This window comes from Leptodactylus fuscus, chromosome 5 (genome assembly GCF_031893055.1).
Source record: "Leptodactylus fuscus isolate aLepFus1 chromosome 5, aLepFus1.hap2, whole genome shotgun sequence".
Taxonomy (NCBI): Eukaryota; Metazoa; Chordata; class Amphibia; order Anura; family Leptodactylidae; genus Leptodactylus; species Leptodactylus fuscus.
Window position 1 is genome coordinate 19,390,996 of NC_134269.1, and position 18,308 is coordinate 19,409,303.

General features: G+C 43.4%; 1 protein-coding gene across 2 annotated transcripts; it reads right to left on the reverse strand.

Annotated features, from left to right (window-relative positions):
• Positions 1-9,991, reverse strand: ACP5 (acid phosphatase 5, tartrate resistant). 2 transcript variants are annotated; one of them, XM_075276062.1, is made up of 5 exons: positions 9,892-9,991; positions 6,123-6,402; positions 4,292-4,419; positions 2,102-2,447; positions 1-1,078 (listed from the first exon to the last, which is right to left on the reverse strand). In XM_075276062.1, the coding sequence occupies exons 2-5, from the start codon at positions 6,393-6,395 to the stop codon at positions 839-841; spliced, it is 987 nt and encodes a 328-aa protein (XP_075132163.1). In that variant the 5' UTR covers positions 6,396-6,402; positions 9,892-9,991; the 3' UTR covers positions 1-838. The 2 variants fall into 2 exon arrangements, with proteins under 2 accessions (XP_075132163.1, XP_075132162.1); XM_075276061.1 differs by lacking the exon at positions 9,892-9,991 and adding an exon at positions 9,638-9,827.
• Positions 9,992-18,308: the final 8,317 nt, after the last annotated feature.

Consider the following 18,308-nt stretch of genomic DNA (forward strand, 5'->3'; position numbering starts at 1 on the left):
ACATAACCTCAACAAGGAAGAAAACACAGCAAACAGCAAGAACGTCTCCAACATAGACCATATATACAATATGTGCCATCCCCGCTCAACTCCCCGCGACTTCCCAATACCCGATTATTGTAACATAAAGTCACCTGATCAAAGGCTCGTCAATAAATAATACCTCATTCTTTACTGAAACACTTTCATTTTTACAGATTGCAGAATAATTTGCTGCAGGTTACAACATTTAGATTCTTCAGATTTCTAAGTCCCGCCTGCAGGCAGCCATTTTTGTCACATGACTTTTCAGACGGGTAGGAAAACTACTTCATGTAACGGCCTCAGTCACCAGTCTGAAGGGAGCCAAGATGAACTAAAATCAGCACACCCGACAGATGGACCAAAAATGTACCCCACCGCCTGTGACTGGCATTAGTGAGGCTCTAGCCTGGGGGTCTTCAACCTGTAACTTGCCACGTACTGAGAAACTACAACTCCCAGCGTGTCCACAGGCCAGAGCGGTCGTACTCGGAGTTGTAGTTTTGCAACAGATTGGACGTCACTGCAGGCTCATCCTCAGAAAGGGGTTTTCTAGGCCTAGGGATAGGTCATCAATTAATAAGGCTTGGAAAACCCCATTAAAAATAGCTGCAACCTATAGTGAAGGTAAACTTTACAACAGACTAAAATGTTAAAATCAACACTAAACCCTAAAACTGGCACAAATACAGTCGAGATTTGGTCATTCCGAACGGTCCATAATGTAAAATCAAGAGCTTGTTCCATCAGAGACGAGAGCGGTGCCTGGAGTCATGTATATAATGCCCATTGTGGAGGGGAGGCAGGGCTGAGGAGCCTATAGATCACGTGGATATAGGGTAGTTTGGTATAGACATTTACCGGATGACTGTATATAGGTTATATTCATTTCTGTAGGTGTGACCTGCACGTATGCAAAGCCCCCCAGGTCATCATAATGACCATAGAAGAAACGCAGGTAGCCATCGGGAACTTTTGCCTCATGCTTGCGAGAGGGATCCATATAGTTTCCTGCTCCACTCAATATGTATCCGATGCCGCTGTCATCCTGCAGGTACTGGAAAAAGAAAACAGGAATGTTGTGGTCATGCTTTACGAAGAAGAACTACATGTTTAACACACCTTTTTTTTTTTGTTTTTGTTTTTTTGGGGGGGGTTACGTAGATTGTGAGCCCCACATAGCGATCACAATGTACATTTTTTTTCCCCTATCAGTATGTCTATGGGAGGAAATCCACACAAACATTAGGAGAACATACAAACTCCTTGCAGATGTTGTTCCTGGCGGGATTCGAACCCAGGACTCCAGCGCTGCAAGGCTACAGTGCTAACTGCTGAGCCACCGTGTTGCCAACATACCTATGATTAACCCATCAAGGCCACAGGTTTCCCCATCATCCATCCCCCTCCCTTTTTGGGAGATAAACAGCAATTCTGGTACCAATTTATTTATTTAGTTGGAATTTCCACCCAAAGTTTTCTACAAATATATTATATATATATTTTATTTTTTATTATTAATTATAATTATAATTATTATTATTATTATTATTATATGTTTTAAACCTGTATTATTCAATATTTAATCTTCTGGAAAACCCAAAAGGGGGCAACATGGTGGCTCATTGATTAGCACTGCCTTGCAGCGCTGGAGTCTCGGGTTCAAATCCTGACAAGGACAAAATCTGCAAGGAGTATGTATGTTCTCCCTGTGTTTGTGTGGATTTCCTCCCATATTCCAAGGACATACTGATAGGAAAAAAATGTACATTGTGATCTCTATATGGGGCTCACAATCTACATTATAGAAACATAATAATAATCAATGGGACAGAATAATCTCGAATTCCAGTCATTGCTGGCAAGTATAGGGTCCACACCATATTGTCCCTGTACACATCCATCTCTATAGTATATCTACACACACACACTGCAGACGACACTACAGGTATGTTCACACAACTGGATAATTTCAGGGATTTGAAGCTGAATTTTCCCACTTCACTAAATTCCACTCCCGCAATCCCTGATGTCACAAGTACGGAGTCAGCACCAAGTACTATGTAGTGAAGACACTTACCTGCAAATTGTGATCATGGCCACTTAGATAAGCTGTCACTTGGTACCTCCTCAGCAGGGGCTCAACAAGGTCAAGGAGGCAGGCGGTAGGCCCATGCTCCGCTATCGACCACACTGGGTAATGCCCGGCCACAAGTAAGTAGTCATCCTTAGAAGTCTCCAGTTTCTCCACCAGCCATTCCAGTTGTTTATTTGCCAACTTTGGGTTTTCTGCCTCCAATGGCTGCTCCCCTCCATAGTCATCAGAGTTCCCACACAGGACGACGGTGTCTAGCATCAGAATTCTCACAGACACATTGGTGCTCGGGATCTTGAAGGAGAGGTCGTAGTAGAAATCTGGGAATTTCCTGTGGGGCAGAGGAGAAAGAGCGTCACGGAGAGTATTGTAGAGGGACTCTAACCCCGTACCCCTTATTGATTACTATCATCCCTTAAATACATCAGGGAAATACTGTAGACCTTAAAGGGGTACTCCTATCCCAGAGATCAGACATGTACATATTGACCATTTATGGCATACTAGCTGGTACCCGCGACTTCGTCTGCGGTGATTGTAGCAGTGGGTATATACAGGCGCGGGTAAGGTTTTCGTACTGTGTATAAGGTATGGGATATGAAATGTAACTTTGTATCTTGTTGTTGCTGTAATTCTGAGAATACGTGAGACTTTTGTGTTGAATGTAATTTGTACTTGAGCTGCTATATATACGGTGTTGGTATAAACTGTACATAGTGTCTTTGGGACAGAAGTATTTGAAGTGAATATACCTCGATATACGACATTGTACGATTTGTTATTTTCTGCCAGTAGTGTGTTGACATTTTTTTGTTATTTGCCATATTCTGACAGCAGTCACTTTTTATTTGTCTGTGTCGGGGGAGGTCTTTTTTTGCAGGGCCGGGTGTAGTTTTTAGTTGTTGCATTTTCGGGAAATGCTATTGGTTTGATCACTTTTCATTGATATTTGTATGATAATGAAAATAGTGAAAAAACAGCGGTTTTGGACTTTTCAGTATGTTTGCCGCTACGGCGTTAAGCATCCAGGCAAAATATTTGTATAGCTTTGTAGGGCGATTTCGGACGTGGGGATACCTAACATGTATGTGTTTCACAGTATTTAACTACTTTTATATGTGTTCTAGGGAAATGGGGGGGGGGGATTTGAATTTGTAATACTTTTTTTTTTTGTTTTGGTTTTTGCATTTATTAGACCGCCTAGGGGTATTGACATGGGTGGGCGGTGTCGCGGATTGTCAGAGCGGTGGGGGTCGGCAAACATGGCTGTTCCAGAGCGTTAAAGAGAGCCTGCTGGAGTATCGTTAAGGTGAGGGGCAAAGTGATAGAGTATATGTATATGTGATTGTGTGGGGTTAGGGGCGAGGCTGTAGAGGGCAATATGAATTTTGGGGCTTGCTATGGTCCAAAGTGTGTGAGATTGCAGAGATAGTGATGTGAGTTTGGGTTTTGTGGGGTCCTGGCACAAACATATGTGCGCTATTGTGACGAAAAGTAGCCTATTGCACAATTGGGTATATTAACTATGTTTGTGGAAACTTTCAGCCAAATCGGTCGAGCGGGTTTTGCGTGATTGAGGAACAAACATCCAAACACACAAACCCACAAACTTTTATTAATAGGATGTCACAAATGTCCCAGATGGGAATACCCCTTTAATATCCCTCAACAACCAACATCATATTCAAATTGGAAAAACCCTCCGGGAAAGGTAATTTCTTAATTGGAGCTTTTTTAAACTTTTTTTTTGTAAATTGAAAATTTTTAAAGATTTCCTCTAACAATCTTAGTGGTGACATTTGTTGTTTTGATCGGTTGCCAATTGATACAACCTGAATCCAGGAACCTTCTATTGTCTGGGACTTGTCAGAATGTCGGCCATGATGTCCTTATTGTGGCTTGGTTATCTATATCATATAGATAGATAGATAGATAGATAGATAGATAGATAGATAGATAGATAGATAGTGCCCCTGCCTGTGGATAGGGAGAATGTGCGGGGGGCTCCTATCCATCTAATAGAAGTCACATTGTAATTCTCCAGAACCATCGCTATACAGCGGACCCAACCAAACCACAGCCATCTGCATCCATCCTATTGGAAACCATAGTCATACATGTACAGTGCAGATGCCTTTACAATTCACAAGAAATAAAGTGGTTAGTCAGCCTTACCAGCGAGGAGACACGTTGCTGTAGGCGATCTGAGCTGTGACATTTCCTTTGTGGTCGTGGTTGCCGGCGATAACATACCAGGGGACTTTGGCAAGCGACTCCCCGTTAAACACATTCTCAAACGTTTCCTAGATGCAAAATGAAGTTATAAAGGGGGTTAAACAAACATCCTACAGAAAGGTGTTTACAAGTCAATGATGTCATGTACAGCTTAACCCATGTATAATATACTGTAGGGTCACTGTATACTGTAGGCTTACTTACTACACAGCAAGTAAGCAGACATTTTCTTGTGGCCTGTGGGCATGATCGAGGCCTAGAAGTTTGACCCCCAGCGACGGAAGAAGACGCGTGAAGAGGCCGTATCTGAAGAAGATGGAGGCGTCGCTGGAGAGTTCTCTCGCAGCATTGGGGACGCCCCCAGTGCTGTTTGAGCGCTGAGGACTTCCCCCAGTGCTGCGAGAGAACTAATTTGCATACTGACGAAAAGCGGGATTTCTACCAAACTGAGGCGCGGAGAAGACATCTAAAGGTAGGAGAAGAATAGCCTTTCTTAAGGCTATTCCTATGTGTTCGTGAGAAAAAAAAATTTTGATTTTATTGGTAGAATCTCTTTAAAGGGGTACTCCCATCTTAAGTTATAACCATCAATCAGGCAGGTACATGCCCACTCTATTCATTTCAGCAGGAGCACCACAGAGAACATACAGGGCTCAACTATCTCTGGAACGTATTGAAATCAATGCATGCCAGCCTAACCCAGTCCTCTTGGTCAGTTGGGGTCATAATTTAGGAACTCTCCTTTTCACAATGGTTACGCTTTATACATAGGGAGTTACTTGTAGCCACTTTGCTTTACTTATCTTGAGCTATGAGGTAAAGCCGATTTCAGAAACCTGATTTCCTATTACTAAAGAGCAATGCATTGTGGGAGATCAGTTACAGAGTTATAGCTCAACTGTTAAGTCACATGACTGACAACAATTGGGCGATAACCTGCTGTCTGTTTCCCACAGCAACCAGTAGAATTTGAGCATCAGACTATACATATATCTAAAAGATATATAGTCTATGGATTTTAGAGTCTGGGCAACTTCATTATATTCTTGGCAACTAACAGGAGGTGGCGGAAGGCATGTGGGTCTGTACTAGCTGGAAGGGGCAGGCGGAGTCCCTGCATGGTAGGTGATTTACATACTGAGCGGACCAGCTTATCTGTCTTGTCCTGGTCACCAGCAGTGTTCCCGCTAAGCTGTGTGGTCTGGGAAAGAATGAGTTAAAACATATTAAGTGGGTTATCAAGCCCAAATGCGGATTTACCTGTTTGCAAGGATTGGAATTTTTAATTCTATCCCAGAGCAACACAACATAGAGGGAACAATGGTCACCAGGCCAGAGGGAGGGGGAGAATTCAATCTTGTTAACCTTCTAGTTCAGTTTCCTGCAGCCATCACTAGAGGGAGCTCAGGAGCTTACTACATTGAACTCAATGATAAAACAGTATGCAGTAAGCTCCCTCTAGTGGTGGCTGCAGGTAACAATAATTTATCACCTACTTTTGCAACTCTGTATTGGAAAAAAAAACAAAAAACAGAGAACTGCCACAATAAACATACTGTATATTATGGAATAAAGGGGTGGCCCAAGACTATATATTGATGGCCAATCACTATCTGATGGTGGGGGGGGTCCAACAATTGATACTATGTCTGAGCCAGGGTCAGACAGCGCCATATACTGTGTAGTGGCCATGCTGTGCTACTGCAGCTCTCTGTAAGGGGAAGGCAATGTAGTTTTCTAGTTATGGCCAGTAATACGTTTGTTTCTTTACCTTAAATCTCATGTCTGTCACATCGGTCACACCGTCATCATAGAAGTTGTCACCCACAGCTACGATAAAGTCGGTTCCCCACTTGGATGCGGTATTGGCAAGCTCGGCAGCGACCAGGTGTTCTCGCTTGGTGTAGTAAGGGGGATGGTCTTCTCCGCCCCAGTCACCAAGCACAGAAAAGCGAAGAGAGGGAACACTGTCTTTCAGGGGGATCGAGATGGACTTCATAGTTACACATGACAGAATGGTCAGGAGGACAATAAACTTGTCCATTTTGGATCTGTGAGGGAAACAGGAGAGGCAGAATATTAATATAAGGAATTACATAAATCACATCATACATGTACCTCCACAATGTGCTACTGCGCTCCTGTATCTAAGCCGATCATGTGTGATACTTCCTGCATCTAAGCCCATCCTGTGTGCAGAGTGTTCGGTGTATCAAGCCTATCCTGTATGTTGCTTGCCGCTAGGGTGCTATACCCTATGTGCCGAGTCTTTGGATACAAACTGGCCCAATATCTAAGCCAACCCTGGTAATACTGTGCTTCTTAACCATTGTATCTAAGGCGATACTCTGTACTGAACCGCTGTATCTAAGCCTATCCTATATAACACTCACTGAGGCACTATATCTAAGCCAACCCTGGTAATACGGTGCTTCTGAACCATTGTATCTAAGCCTATCACGTGTGATACAGTCTGAGAGCACCACACCGTACTATATCCCCCATCGTGTTCTGGTATGATGGATGATCTCTGAGACTAGCCGCTGTCTAGGAGCAGTGACCAGGTCACCAGGATAGGGGGCAGTCTTACACCCGTATTATTCTGGATTCTATGAGGTTTTCTGGCTGCGGCCCATAACCCTGACACAAGGACTTTTGCGCTGTTATCCAGTCATATGACTAGGGCAGGACTTCTTATCTATCAGCTTTACAAACAGTCATGTGACTATAGGCCGCCGGGGTTATATAACACTCCTCAAATACCTAGTGAGCAAATGTTTAGCTAATGGGGGGGGGGAATGTAATGTCACAAAATGTTATTTACAACATTCACTCAAATCTAACGTGGACAAAACATTCCAGAAAGACGAGATTTATCCCATACACGCGCATGCTCAGCAAGTCCAAATAGGGAGAGAGGAGTAAACTGATGTCAGACACCTGTGGTCGCTTATGGGGGATCAGGCATGTTGGAATCCAACATGTCCAACCCCACTTTCCCCCCAATATCTGTGAGTCTCCTCCCTACATATTAGATGGTCGGCCAGTCCCAATACAAACAGCCGGTGTGGCCGACGTTATTCACATGACCATTCCGGGTTGTTTTACATGCCAGATGTCCCTGAAAAACAATCGTATCAACTTTTATGTAACTATAGCCAAAGACTTTCATGGTTTTGAAAAGGGCCATCACACAGCGGTCTAGTGTGAATAAGGCCAAAGGGATTGCAAGGTGTTAAGATAGGTCATAAATACCTGATCGGTGAGGTCCTATACACAATATATCTGTTACCCCCTCCCAATGACTAGGTATCCTAATTATAAGGCTAGGTCAAACCTTAACAATCCCTTTAAGGCAAACATCTAATTGCTATCAGCAGTCACCTCCAGGGATCCAAAACTAGTTCATCAGGAGACTTCTAAAACAAATCGAAGCCTACTAGGCCCAAAACACAATGCGGAAGGAGGAGGAGGAGGGGCGGTGTTCACATTGTGCATCTTTATCTTTTGTAATTCTACAAACAGAAAGACAATGCTCACTACTGCCTCCATTGTTATACAGGAGCCATCCGACACACCTACAGTCACACTAAAGGAATTGCTAATGTTGACCCGGGGGATTTTTAGTTACAGGAGTTTTAAAGGGTTTTCTGGGATTACAATATGGATGAGCTGTCCTCAGAAAGCCGGCACCTCACCAGTGAGCTATATGAAGAGTCTGTTCACTGCTCATCAAGCACAGCGCCATACTTGGTGTCGTGGCTGTGCTTGGTATTGCAGTCTAGAGAGGAACCTGTTGCTGATTTTGAGATAGATTCCTCCTACTATTGTATTCAATGGGATCCAGAGATTGGAGCAGGGCGATGAAATCAAACAAGCCTCCTGCTCCATCTCACCCTAGATCCCATGGCTTATTCTGCCACTTCAGACTATAGGAAGTCTGACAAGCCAGAATATCAAATCCCAAGCATACGGGATGTATGTGACGCTCTGCAGACGTGCAGGTGCTGTGTAAAGCAGGGGTGTTATTAAAGGGCAAGAGACGCCCCATAACAATGTCATGTGAGCAGGTAAACACCCTGTATACAGAAACACGCTATATACCTGGCAGTACAATGTGCGGAGTCCTGTCTGCGGTATAGTACATTAGTCACATTTACAGCAGTGTGTATTGTGTATCCTCCATCTTGTATTGGATTCAGGTTACATTGCACATAAACAAATACAGTCACATCCCCCACTCTGGCACCGAATTACAAGAAGCAAATGGCCTCAGGTTTAGGGACCATTCACACAGTGCTTGGCAGTCTCGTGGTGAAATAGGTTAAACTAGTGTTTAGGTGTAAAAGTAAGACACGGCAACAAAAACCGCATCAATACTGCATGTAGGCAGCGTGTGAATGTGCCTTTGTTAAAAATGAAACCTAGTATTTGGACTGGTCTGCCCCACTTTGTCTCTGCACCCGGTTTGATACATCTTTCTTAGGGCCGATTCACATCCGTGTTTGGGTTTCCATTTGGGGAATCTGATTGGGGACCCCTCCAATGTAAACCTATACGCATGAAAAAGCGATTACCTGGGAAACCCGCAGACCCCATAGACTATAAAGGGGTCTGTGTGGTTTCTGCAAGCAGCACTTTTCTCTCCGCATGTTTTATGCAGAAATAATATGGACCCCATTTTAGTCTATGGGTTGCCCAGGTAACTTTTTTTTTTACACGTATAGGTTTCCGTTTGTGGACTCCCCGAACGTGGACGTGAACTGGGCCTAAGGCCTCCTGTACACAATGGAGTGTGTTGTCCAAAGACGACTCTGATGCTCCGTTATGTGAAATCAGATTGGAACTGACCCCCCCCCAGAAAATAATATAGGACAGAAAGCACCCACATGGCCAGGTCTTAACCCCCAAATGTAAAGCACCATGGAATTAATGGTGCTATATAAATAAATAATAATAATAATATCATATGTTACATGTGCAGATACAAAGTATAACCCTACACGGACCCCAGAGACCCCCGTACTCACTAAAGGTACAGTACAGTATCCCTATCATTATTCGGCGCACTAGTAAACTTCAGCTCCATGTAACTGGCTTACTATAGACATGGCGAGGTTTGCTAGCACTTGTGGTTTCATAACCTCTTCTATTGAAGCCAGTGAGCCGCACATTCATGTCAGTCACTAAACACACACACATAATAAATCTATTATCTATCTATATACACACACAACATAAGAGCCACATAATGGTATACAGCAGATAACTAGCAGCCTTCCTTACCTTGCAGTGCTCACCTTGCTCCTCTCTGCTCTGATATCCTCACATGGAGTCCCTTGCCCTGTTTTAACACTTTGCACACAATACCTAACCCCTCACCCCTCCTTCTCAAGTTACTTGTCTTATCAGGATGAAGACACCAGCACTTCCTCCGGCCTCTCACATACTAATACACACTCTACATTCCTCAATACATGCAAAAAAAAAAAAAATCATAAAAAAATTTTGCTGACCCAAAAAGTTAATGAAGTGCTTACCCAGCAGAACAAGGCAGCGGAGCGCTGACTACAGCTGGGACAGAAGCTTGGCTTGTTCAGGAAGCGAAACGTGGTGAGCCCATTGTGTTGTCATATGAAGCAACCACACGAGAGTCCGCGCCGGTGAGCACATCCACGTGACAGACTAGATGTCCTACAGCCAGGTTGCAGTACTCATCACAGCCTGTGGACAGAAGTGGCGCTGGTGTTAGGAAAACATTAAAAGTAGACCTTTCTTTTACTCCTAGACATCCTTTTTACATTTATATTACTGCTCCAGTTCAGGTGCATATTAAATACAGCTAAGGGTAAGTTCACACGTGAGTTTTTTGGACCGAAATTTGACACAAGCCCTCCTCAGATTCTGGTCCAAAAGACGGCTAGCTGCGACTGGATTAGGCCCAAATGACTGGGCCTATTTGGGGGGTAGGTGTCGCAAGATGGACGATTCAGCCGTGGCATCCGCCTGAAGAAAGGGCAGGTCACTTATTTTTACCGGGAGCGGGAACAAACCACTTGCAGAAAAAGGAAATTACCGGCTCCCATTGATTTCAATGGGAGGCGGTTTTTTGAGCCAGATTCTGATGCAGATTCGCCTCAAAATCTGGCCCAAAAAACCTTGTCTGAACTCGGCCTTAGGGAGCCTTGACACGGAGTTTACACTACGCTCATTCTGACACGTAAACTCGTTCAGAGTGAGCAGCGTAAAAAACAGATCCCATTGCTTTCTATGGGTGCCGAGATACGTGCACTACCCATTGAATTCAATGGGAGGCTTTTCACCTATTGCTTTCAATGTGATACACACGTATGCCGGCACCCATTCAAGTCAATGGGATCTGGTTTTTACGCCACTCACTCTGAACGAGTTTATGTGTCAGAATGAGCGGAGCGTTAACTCCGTGTGAAGGCAGCCTTAGAGTGCATTCACACTTCGGATACGCTGACTTGAAATGAATGGGCTGCTTTTTTCTCTATGGGCCGCTTCACACGGCATAAGCGCTCGGCTCATTCCAAGCCGTACACGCGAGCGTTTCTAAACACTTCCCATTCACTTCAATGGGAGCGCTCTTAGAGAAAAAAGCAGCCCATTCATTTCAATGGGGAGCGCTCGTATGCCGGCTCTCATTGAAATGAATGGGAACTGGTTTATATGCGCTGATTCTGAACGTGTTTTAACGTTCAGAATCAGTCAGCGTATCCGAAGTGTGAGTGTTCACATGTAGGAATTTGAGGTGGAATCCGTCACAAATTCTGCCTAAAATCAGCCTCCTGTTTATTTCAGGGGGACGCAGTAGCTGATTTTACTTTTTCTTCTAGGAGAAATGATAAGCGTTCTATGTGTCCTTCATGCGGATTCCGCCGAGAACTCGCATTGAAATAAACAGGAGGTAGAAATTTTTGCCCAAAATACAATTTCCCTAAAAATGTATAACTTTCTAAAGCCTGGTACCCCAGAAAATCTTGTGTTTTTATTTTGCCAAAAAATAGTATAAAAAGGAGTTTGAGTGAATAGAAAAAAAAAATTCCCTTTTGAAATTTATCCCAACTTAAAAAAACAAAAAAAAAAGACTTTTGGATTTGGGATTCCTTCTGCATACCAGACCCCACAGAGAGAGGGACAACTCAGAGGTAATAAGGGAGGTTATACAATGGATCCTCCCCACCCCCGACACCACATGTAGCCTTGAATAGCTCCAAATGGCAGGTTTGCACTCCGCTCCCAGTTTTGTCACATGACTATATTTAGGATCTGTAGTCTGGTGTTAGGGTAGATCTTCAGGTTGGTGCAGATTAACCAAAGTGTAACAATACGTTCTCATTAGCATTGGCTGTCCATTGTTCTGATCTATCAGAGGTTTACAACGAGAGGTTGGTGGACCAATAAAATGGCCATTACATACTGAGCCTGATGGATCTCTTTGTCAATAATGGGGTCCAAGGGGGTTTGCCCTTTTGAAATTGAAAGCTGTGCTTGTAGGACTTTTTTGTTCACCAACTTCAGGCACACACTCTCCGTGATGTGTACGATTATCCCCCAACTTCAGGCGGACATTGTAATAGTCTCCAGCAAAGACTAGGTGCAATGTGAACGTAGTCTTAGACAGTGATTTATTATAAGTGATTTATTACTGCAGGGAAAACCCTGAAAAATGTTTCCTCCTATGGGGAGCCCCTAATACCTTTCATCACAGACGCCTGGTGTAGGGTTGATAAAGCTTCATGTACCTGTTTGCTGCTTTGTAATGGTATTTTAGCAGCTGCGCTCTTAATCCAATGAATCCCCCACCCCCACATCGGTATGTCTTTGGAGTGTGGGAGGAAACCCATGCAAACACAGGGAGAACATACAAACTCCTTGCAGATGTTGTCCTAGGCAGGATTTGAACTCAGGGCTCCCATTCCTTTTGTAGACATTCATGGCATTGGCTCAAAAAAAACACAACAAAATCTGCAACAAAAAAACCCTGCGTTTTTGAAACGTGGAGCCTTAGCCTTTAGTAGCTTTCCATTATTTGGGCTCACCTGGTGTTTCAGATTGATTTCACTTATCCAAAGACCCCCAAGATACAAGAGCAGCCATGAGTTTCATTGAAAAACAAAAAAATTACATCTTTATGACTCTTAAAGAGGACCTTTCATCAGACCGGGCACATGCAGTTCTATATACTGCTGGAAAGCAGACAGTGCTCTGAATTCAGCGCACTGTCAGCTTTCCCGATCCGTGCCCGGTGTAAAGCGCTATCGGTGCCGATACCGTAGCACTTTAGTGTCAGAAGGGCGTTTCTGACACTTAGCCAGGGACGCCCTTCTGCCCAGCAGCGCCTATCGCGCTGTGCTCTAAGACTGGGGAGGAACGCCCCCTCCCTCTGCTCACACAGCTCGTCCATAGACGAATATGATCAGGAGGGGAGGGGGCGTTCCTCCCCAGTCTTAGAGCACAGCGCGATAGGCGCTGCTGGGCAGAAGGGCGTCCCTGGCTAAGTGTCAGAAACGCCCTTCTGACTGTAAAGAGCTACAGTATCGGCACCGATAGCGCTTTACACCGGGCACAGATTGGGAAAGCCGACAGTGCGCTGAATTCAGAGCACTGTCAGTTTTCCAGCAGTATATAAAACTGCATGTGCCCGATCTGATGAAAGGTCCTCTTTAACCTCTTCAAGACCGAGCCTAAAAGTACCTAGATGACCAGGCCTCATTTTTCAAATCTGACATGTGTCACTTTAGGTGGTAATAACTTTGAGATGCATTAACTTATCATGGTGATTCTGAGATTGTTTTTTCGCAACACCTTGTACTTCCTGTCAGTGGTAGATTTTGGTCAATATGTTTTGTCTTTAATTATGAAAAAATAGGAAATTTGGTGAAAATTTAGAAAAAAATGCAATTTTCAAACTTTGAAATTGCATGCCTTTCATGTAGAATGTCATACTACCCAAATTACTTCATACATTTAATTTGCCATATCTCTGCTTTATATTGGCATCAAACTTTAATTGCCCTTTCATTTTATTCAGATGTTATAAGGCTTACAAGTCAAGCAGTAATTTTCCAAATTTTTAAGAATATTTCCAACACATATTTTTCAAGGGACCAGTTCAGTTCTGAAGGGGTCTTGAAAGGCCTCTCTATTAGAAACCCCCATAAATCACCCCATTCTAAAAACTTCACTCCTGTAAGAATTCATAACTGCATTTAGGAAGTTTCTTAACCCTTTCAGCATTTCACGTCAATTAAAACAAAATAGAGGTCAAATTTACAATTTCAGTTTTTTTTCACTAATATATTCATTTAGCCCTAGAACTTACACATTAACAACGGGTTAAAGGAGAAAACACATTCTAAATTCTATTAAACAATTCCCCCCAAGCATGAAACTATTCCATGTGAGAATGTTAAATGATGTATGGGCACACTGTAGGGTCCAGAACAGAAGGAGCGCTATTGGGATTTTGGAGGGCAGATTTAGCTGGAATCTGTTTCAGGCACCATGTCACATTTGCAGAGCCCCTGAAGTGCCAGAACAGTGGAAACCCCCTCAAAATGACACCATTTTGAAAACTAGACCCCCCAAAGAATGTATCCAGGGGTATAGTGAGCACTTCGACCCTACAAGTGTTTCACAGATTTTTTTACCATTGAGACATGAAAATTAAAAAAAAATAAAAATTCTAATATAATGTCACTTTAGCCCCCAATTTTTCATCTTCAAAAGGGGTTAAAGGAGAAATTGCAACCCACATATTGCTACACACTTTCTATTGAATGCAACAATATCCCATATGTGCTGGTATACTGATATACGGACACATGGCAGCGCTCAGAACGGAAAGAGCGCTAATTGGGTTTTGGAGGCCAGATTTTGCTGGAATCATGATCAAGCACCATGTCCCATTTGCAGAGCCCTCTAGGTGTCCAAACAGTAGAAACCTCCAAATTGTGACACCATTTTGGAAACTAGACCCCTTGAGGTATTTATTGAGGGTTATAGTGAGTATTTTGACCCCATAGGTTTTGAAAAAATTTGCATCAAACAAGAATTTTTCATATTTTTTTTACACAAAAGTGTCATTTTAAAGGCAGCCTTTTTCCCTAAAACACATGAAAATAAAGAAAAACACCCTAAAATAGATTACCACATTTCTCCTGTGTTCAAAAATGTACACTTTGTGGCCTTAATCCTATGTACGGACGCACAGTAGGGCCCAAAAAGAAGGGAGCACCAACTGGGTTTCAAGACACAATTTTTGCTTCAAAATGTTTCAGACCCATTGCGCATTCGAACAAGATTTGAGTTACCAAAACAATTGAAAATCCCCATAAATGACCCCATTTTATAAACTAGACCCCTTAAGGTATTCATTGAGGAGTATAGTGAGCATTTTGACCCTATAGCCATTTCACAGATTTTACTAACCTTGGGATGTGTAGGTTAAAAATTACTAAAATGTCCCTTTATCCCCAAAGTTTTCATTTTCACAAGGGGTTAAAGGAGAGAAAGCCCCCCACAGTTTGTTACACAATTTCTCCTGAACACGGCAATACCCCATATGTGGCCATAATCTGCTGTATGGGGACATGGTGGGGCTCAGAATGGAATGAGCGCTATTTGGATTTTGGAGGGCAGATGTTGCTGGAATAGTTTTCAGGTGCCATGTCGCATTAGCTGAGCCCCTAAAGTATCAATACAATGGAAAACCCTCAAATGTGACTCCATTTTAGAAACTACACCCATCAAGGAATGTATCAAGGGGTATTATCATTCTGAGCCTAAAAATGCTTCCCAAAAATTAATGTACAAAATGAAAATTGAAATTTTGAAAGAAATCTGCCATTTCGGTGCCCAATGAGTTGCACCCACTCTGTGTTATCAGAGACCTGCACTCCTAAAACTATTAAGGGGCTGTCCCGGGTAGAAAGAAGTTATATATGTGGGTGTACACTGCTGCTTGGGCACACCGCAGGGTGCAGAAGGGAAGGAGCAGTGCACTTTTTAGCTTTTGGTGTACAGATTTGGAGGTTTCCTGACGCCATGTTGTTTTTGCAGAGCCCTGGAGGTGCCGGTAATTTTGAATTCCCCAACAAGTGACCCCATTTTGTAGGGGAAATTTTAGAGTCTCTACAAACGTGACATGGTGTCCAAAAACAAACAATCTAAATCAGCTGTCCAAAAGCACATATCGCTCCTTCCCTTCTGCGCCCTGCTGTGTACCCAATCAGCAGTTTATGCCCACATGTATGACACTGGTGTACCCAGGATAACATACTTAATGCCATATGTGGGTAGAAACGGCTGTTTGGGCACAGTCAGGCACAGAAGAGAAAGAGCACTATTTTGTTTTTTGGATCGCAGATTCAGATGTTTGGTATCTGGTTGCCCATGTCAGGTTTGTAGAGCCTCTAAAGTACCAGTAAAGTGGAATCCCTTAGAGAATGACCCCGTTTTAAAAACTGCACCCCTCATAGAACTTATTAGGGAGTGTATCGGGCAATAGTATCCTAAACGTGATTGCACAGCGGATGGTGAATAGTAGATATGTAAGCTGTGCGGACTACATTGGGAACACCAAATTCCCTACTATATCCGCAGTAGCTACTAAGTTTGAGTGGGGGGGTTCACTCTGGGGGGCAGTTCTGGTTTATTTTCCGTCGTAAGCTCTAAATCTGGTTTGTACCCCAATATTCGCTCACACAGCTTATACATTCCCTTCCTGCCGTAGCGAGTTGTGTTCTTATGATTTGGTGATTTTGTTTTTATTTTTGTCACATTGTACAAGCTATAATTTTTTTTTTATTTTTCTGGTGATGTGGCCGCATGAGGGCTTGATGTTTGCGGTATGAGATGTATTTTGTTATAACATTTTTGGGTGTTTTTAACATATTGACTAACTTTTATTAGCTCTTTCTTGGTGAATTAAAAAAATCCCTATCAATTCTGGTATTGTGTTTTGCTTTTAAAAAAAATTTCAGCAAGGCGTATAGAATAAGTAACATGTGACCTTTATTCTGCGGGTCGGTACGATTACGGCGATACCTCATTTATATTGTTTTTTATGTGTTACAAGTTTTGCAGAACAAAAAATCCATTTGGGGACATAAATTAATTACTTTTGCATCACCAACTTCTGAGACGCGTAACATTTTTCGGTTGACAGAATTGGTTTATGGCTTATTTTTTGCGGAACAACCTGTGCTTTGTATTGGTACTGTTTTGGGGTACATGTGACTTTTTGATCACTTTTTATAGCATATTTTGTAAGGTGAGATGGCGAAAAAACATTACTTTTGCCGGGTTGTTTGCGTTTTTTTCCCCAGTATTCACTGTGTAGGTTAAATATTGTTTCCGTTTTATTGTACAGGTTATGACGGACGCGTTGATACCAAATATGTATTGTTTTTAGTAATATTTTGTTTTTGTTTTTTTATATCATTAATTTTATATAAGAAAAGGGAATTTTGGGGGTTTTATAACTATATAAAAAATTTTTACACACTTTATTTATTTGTTTTTTAACTTTTTATTTACATTTTTTATTTGTCCTATAAGGACACTAGAACCAGCGATCAGAGAGGATCGCTGGCTCTATGCTATAGACTGCAATACAGTGCATTGCAGTCTATGGAGGAAGCCAGCCGATACAGACGTATCGGCTGGCTTCCTCAATACCTGGTAGGATCAACCAGGTACTGGGGGCTCTTAGCAGCCTGGGGTCACTGGTCAGACCCCAGGCTGCAGAAGATACTTATGGGCACCCCCCGATCTCGCCGCGGGGGGTGCCCAGGGGGCACTTTATCTTTTTCTAAGCCCCTTGGGTACGGCGGTGATGTTTCACCGCTGGCATCTAAGGGGTTAAAACCTCCGCTCGGAGACCAGCTCCGAGCGGAGTACATCGGGCACAGTGCTAGCTATAAGATATAGCTAATACTTGCTTCCGATGCCGCCCGCAGGATCATCTAACCTGCGGGCGGCATCGCATGTCAGGAAAAGTTTGTTACTGCAACAAACTTTCCCTGACATGGCCGCTACATGATCGGGACCTGAATCTATCAGGTCCTGATCATGTCTCCGTGGACCCCAGCAGCTATTAGCGCTGGGTCCACGGAGCTCCCGACCCTTGGGGAGACCCGATCCCCATTTTAAAAGGGGCCGTTAATTAACGTCGGCGCGGCACAGAGCCCAAGCCGCGCCGACGTTAATCTACAGGGGCCGGTCGGGAAGCGGTTAAAGAGGACCTTCCACGTTCTCTGGTACTGGCGGTATTCAGCACACTGCCGGTAGTTTCAGCACTGATATCTCTTCACTGTCAGAAGGGTAGGCCTTAATGCTTAGGGTCATTGCTGGGCAGTAAGGAACGCACCCATGTGATAGTACAAGGCAATTGAAGAGTACTGTTGGGGAGGGGGGGGAGGCGTCTTACTGTCAAGCGATGGCGCTGAGCAGTAAGATCCACCCTTCTGATGGTTATGGGATATCGGTGCCGAAGCTACCAGGACTGGTTTACCAGGAAAGCAGAATATAACATACCGGGAAAGCTGACCGTGCACTTAATTCAGAGAACATGAAAGGTGCTCTTTAACTACGATTTGCATAGTAATTTGGAACACGGTGTAACGTGATTCTTCATCTGCCGGGATTCTGTGTGACTGATGTATTTTTGTACTGTGACGTGTATTACACAGGGCAGGGAGAGAATTAGGACCTTTTTAGTGCACCAGTCTACGCCCTCGCTAAGTGGTGTCTCTGCCTCCTGATGACACCCAGATACAAGATACAAAGGGGCTTTATTAGCATAACTGAAGAAAAAACATTTGGTATTGCTAAAGCAAAGAATGGTGGGGGGGGGGGGGGAGTGGGCGTGGGGTGTGTGGTTTGGGGGTACGAGTGTCCTTGGGCTCTCGTCATTCTTGTTTAGGAC

Bases quoted from the DNA above. Each gene is read 5' to 3' on its own strand.
- ACP5 (XM_075276062.1), bottom strand. From the start codon at position 6,395: ATGGACAAGTTTATTGTCCTCCTGACCATTCTGTCATGTGTAACTATG. The intron at 2,448-4,291 runs GTAAGGCTGACT...TCTGCCCCACAG, and splicing joins AGCAACGTGTCTCCTCGCTG to GAAATTCCCAGATTTCTACT. The intron at 1,079-2,101 runs GTAAGTGTCTTC...TTCTTTTTCCAG, and splicing joins GCCATGATCACAATTTGCAG to TACCTGCAGGATGACAGCGG.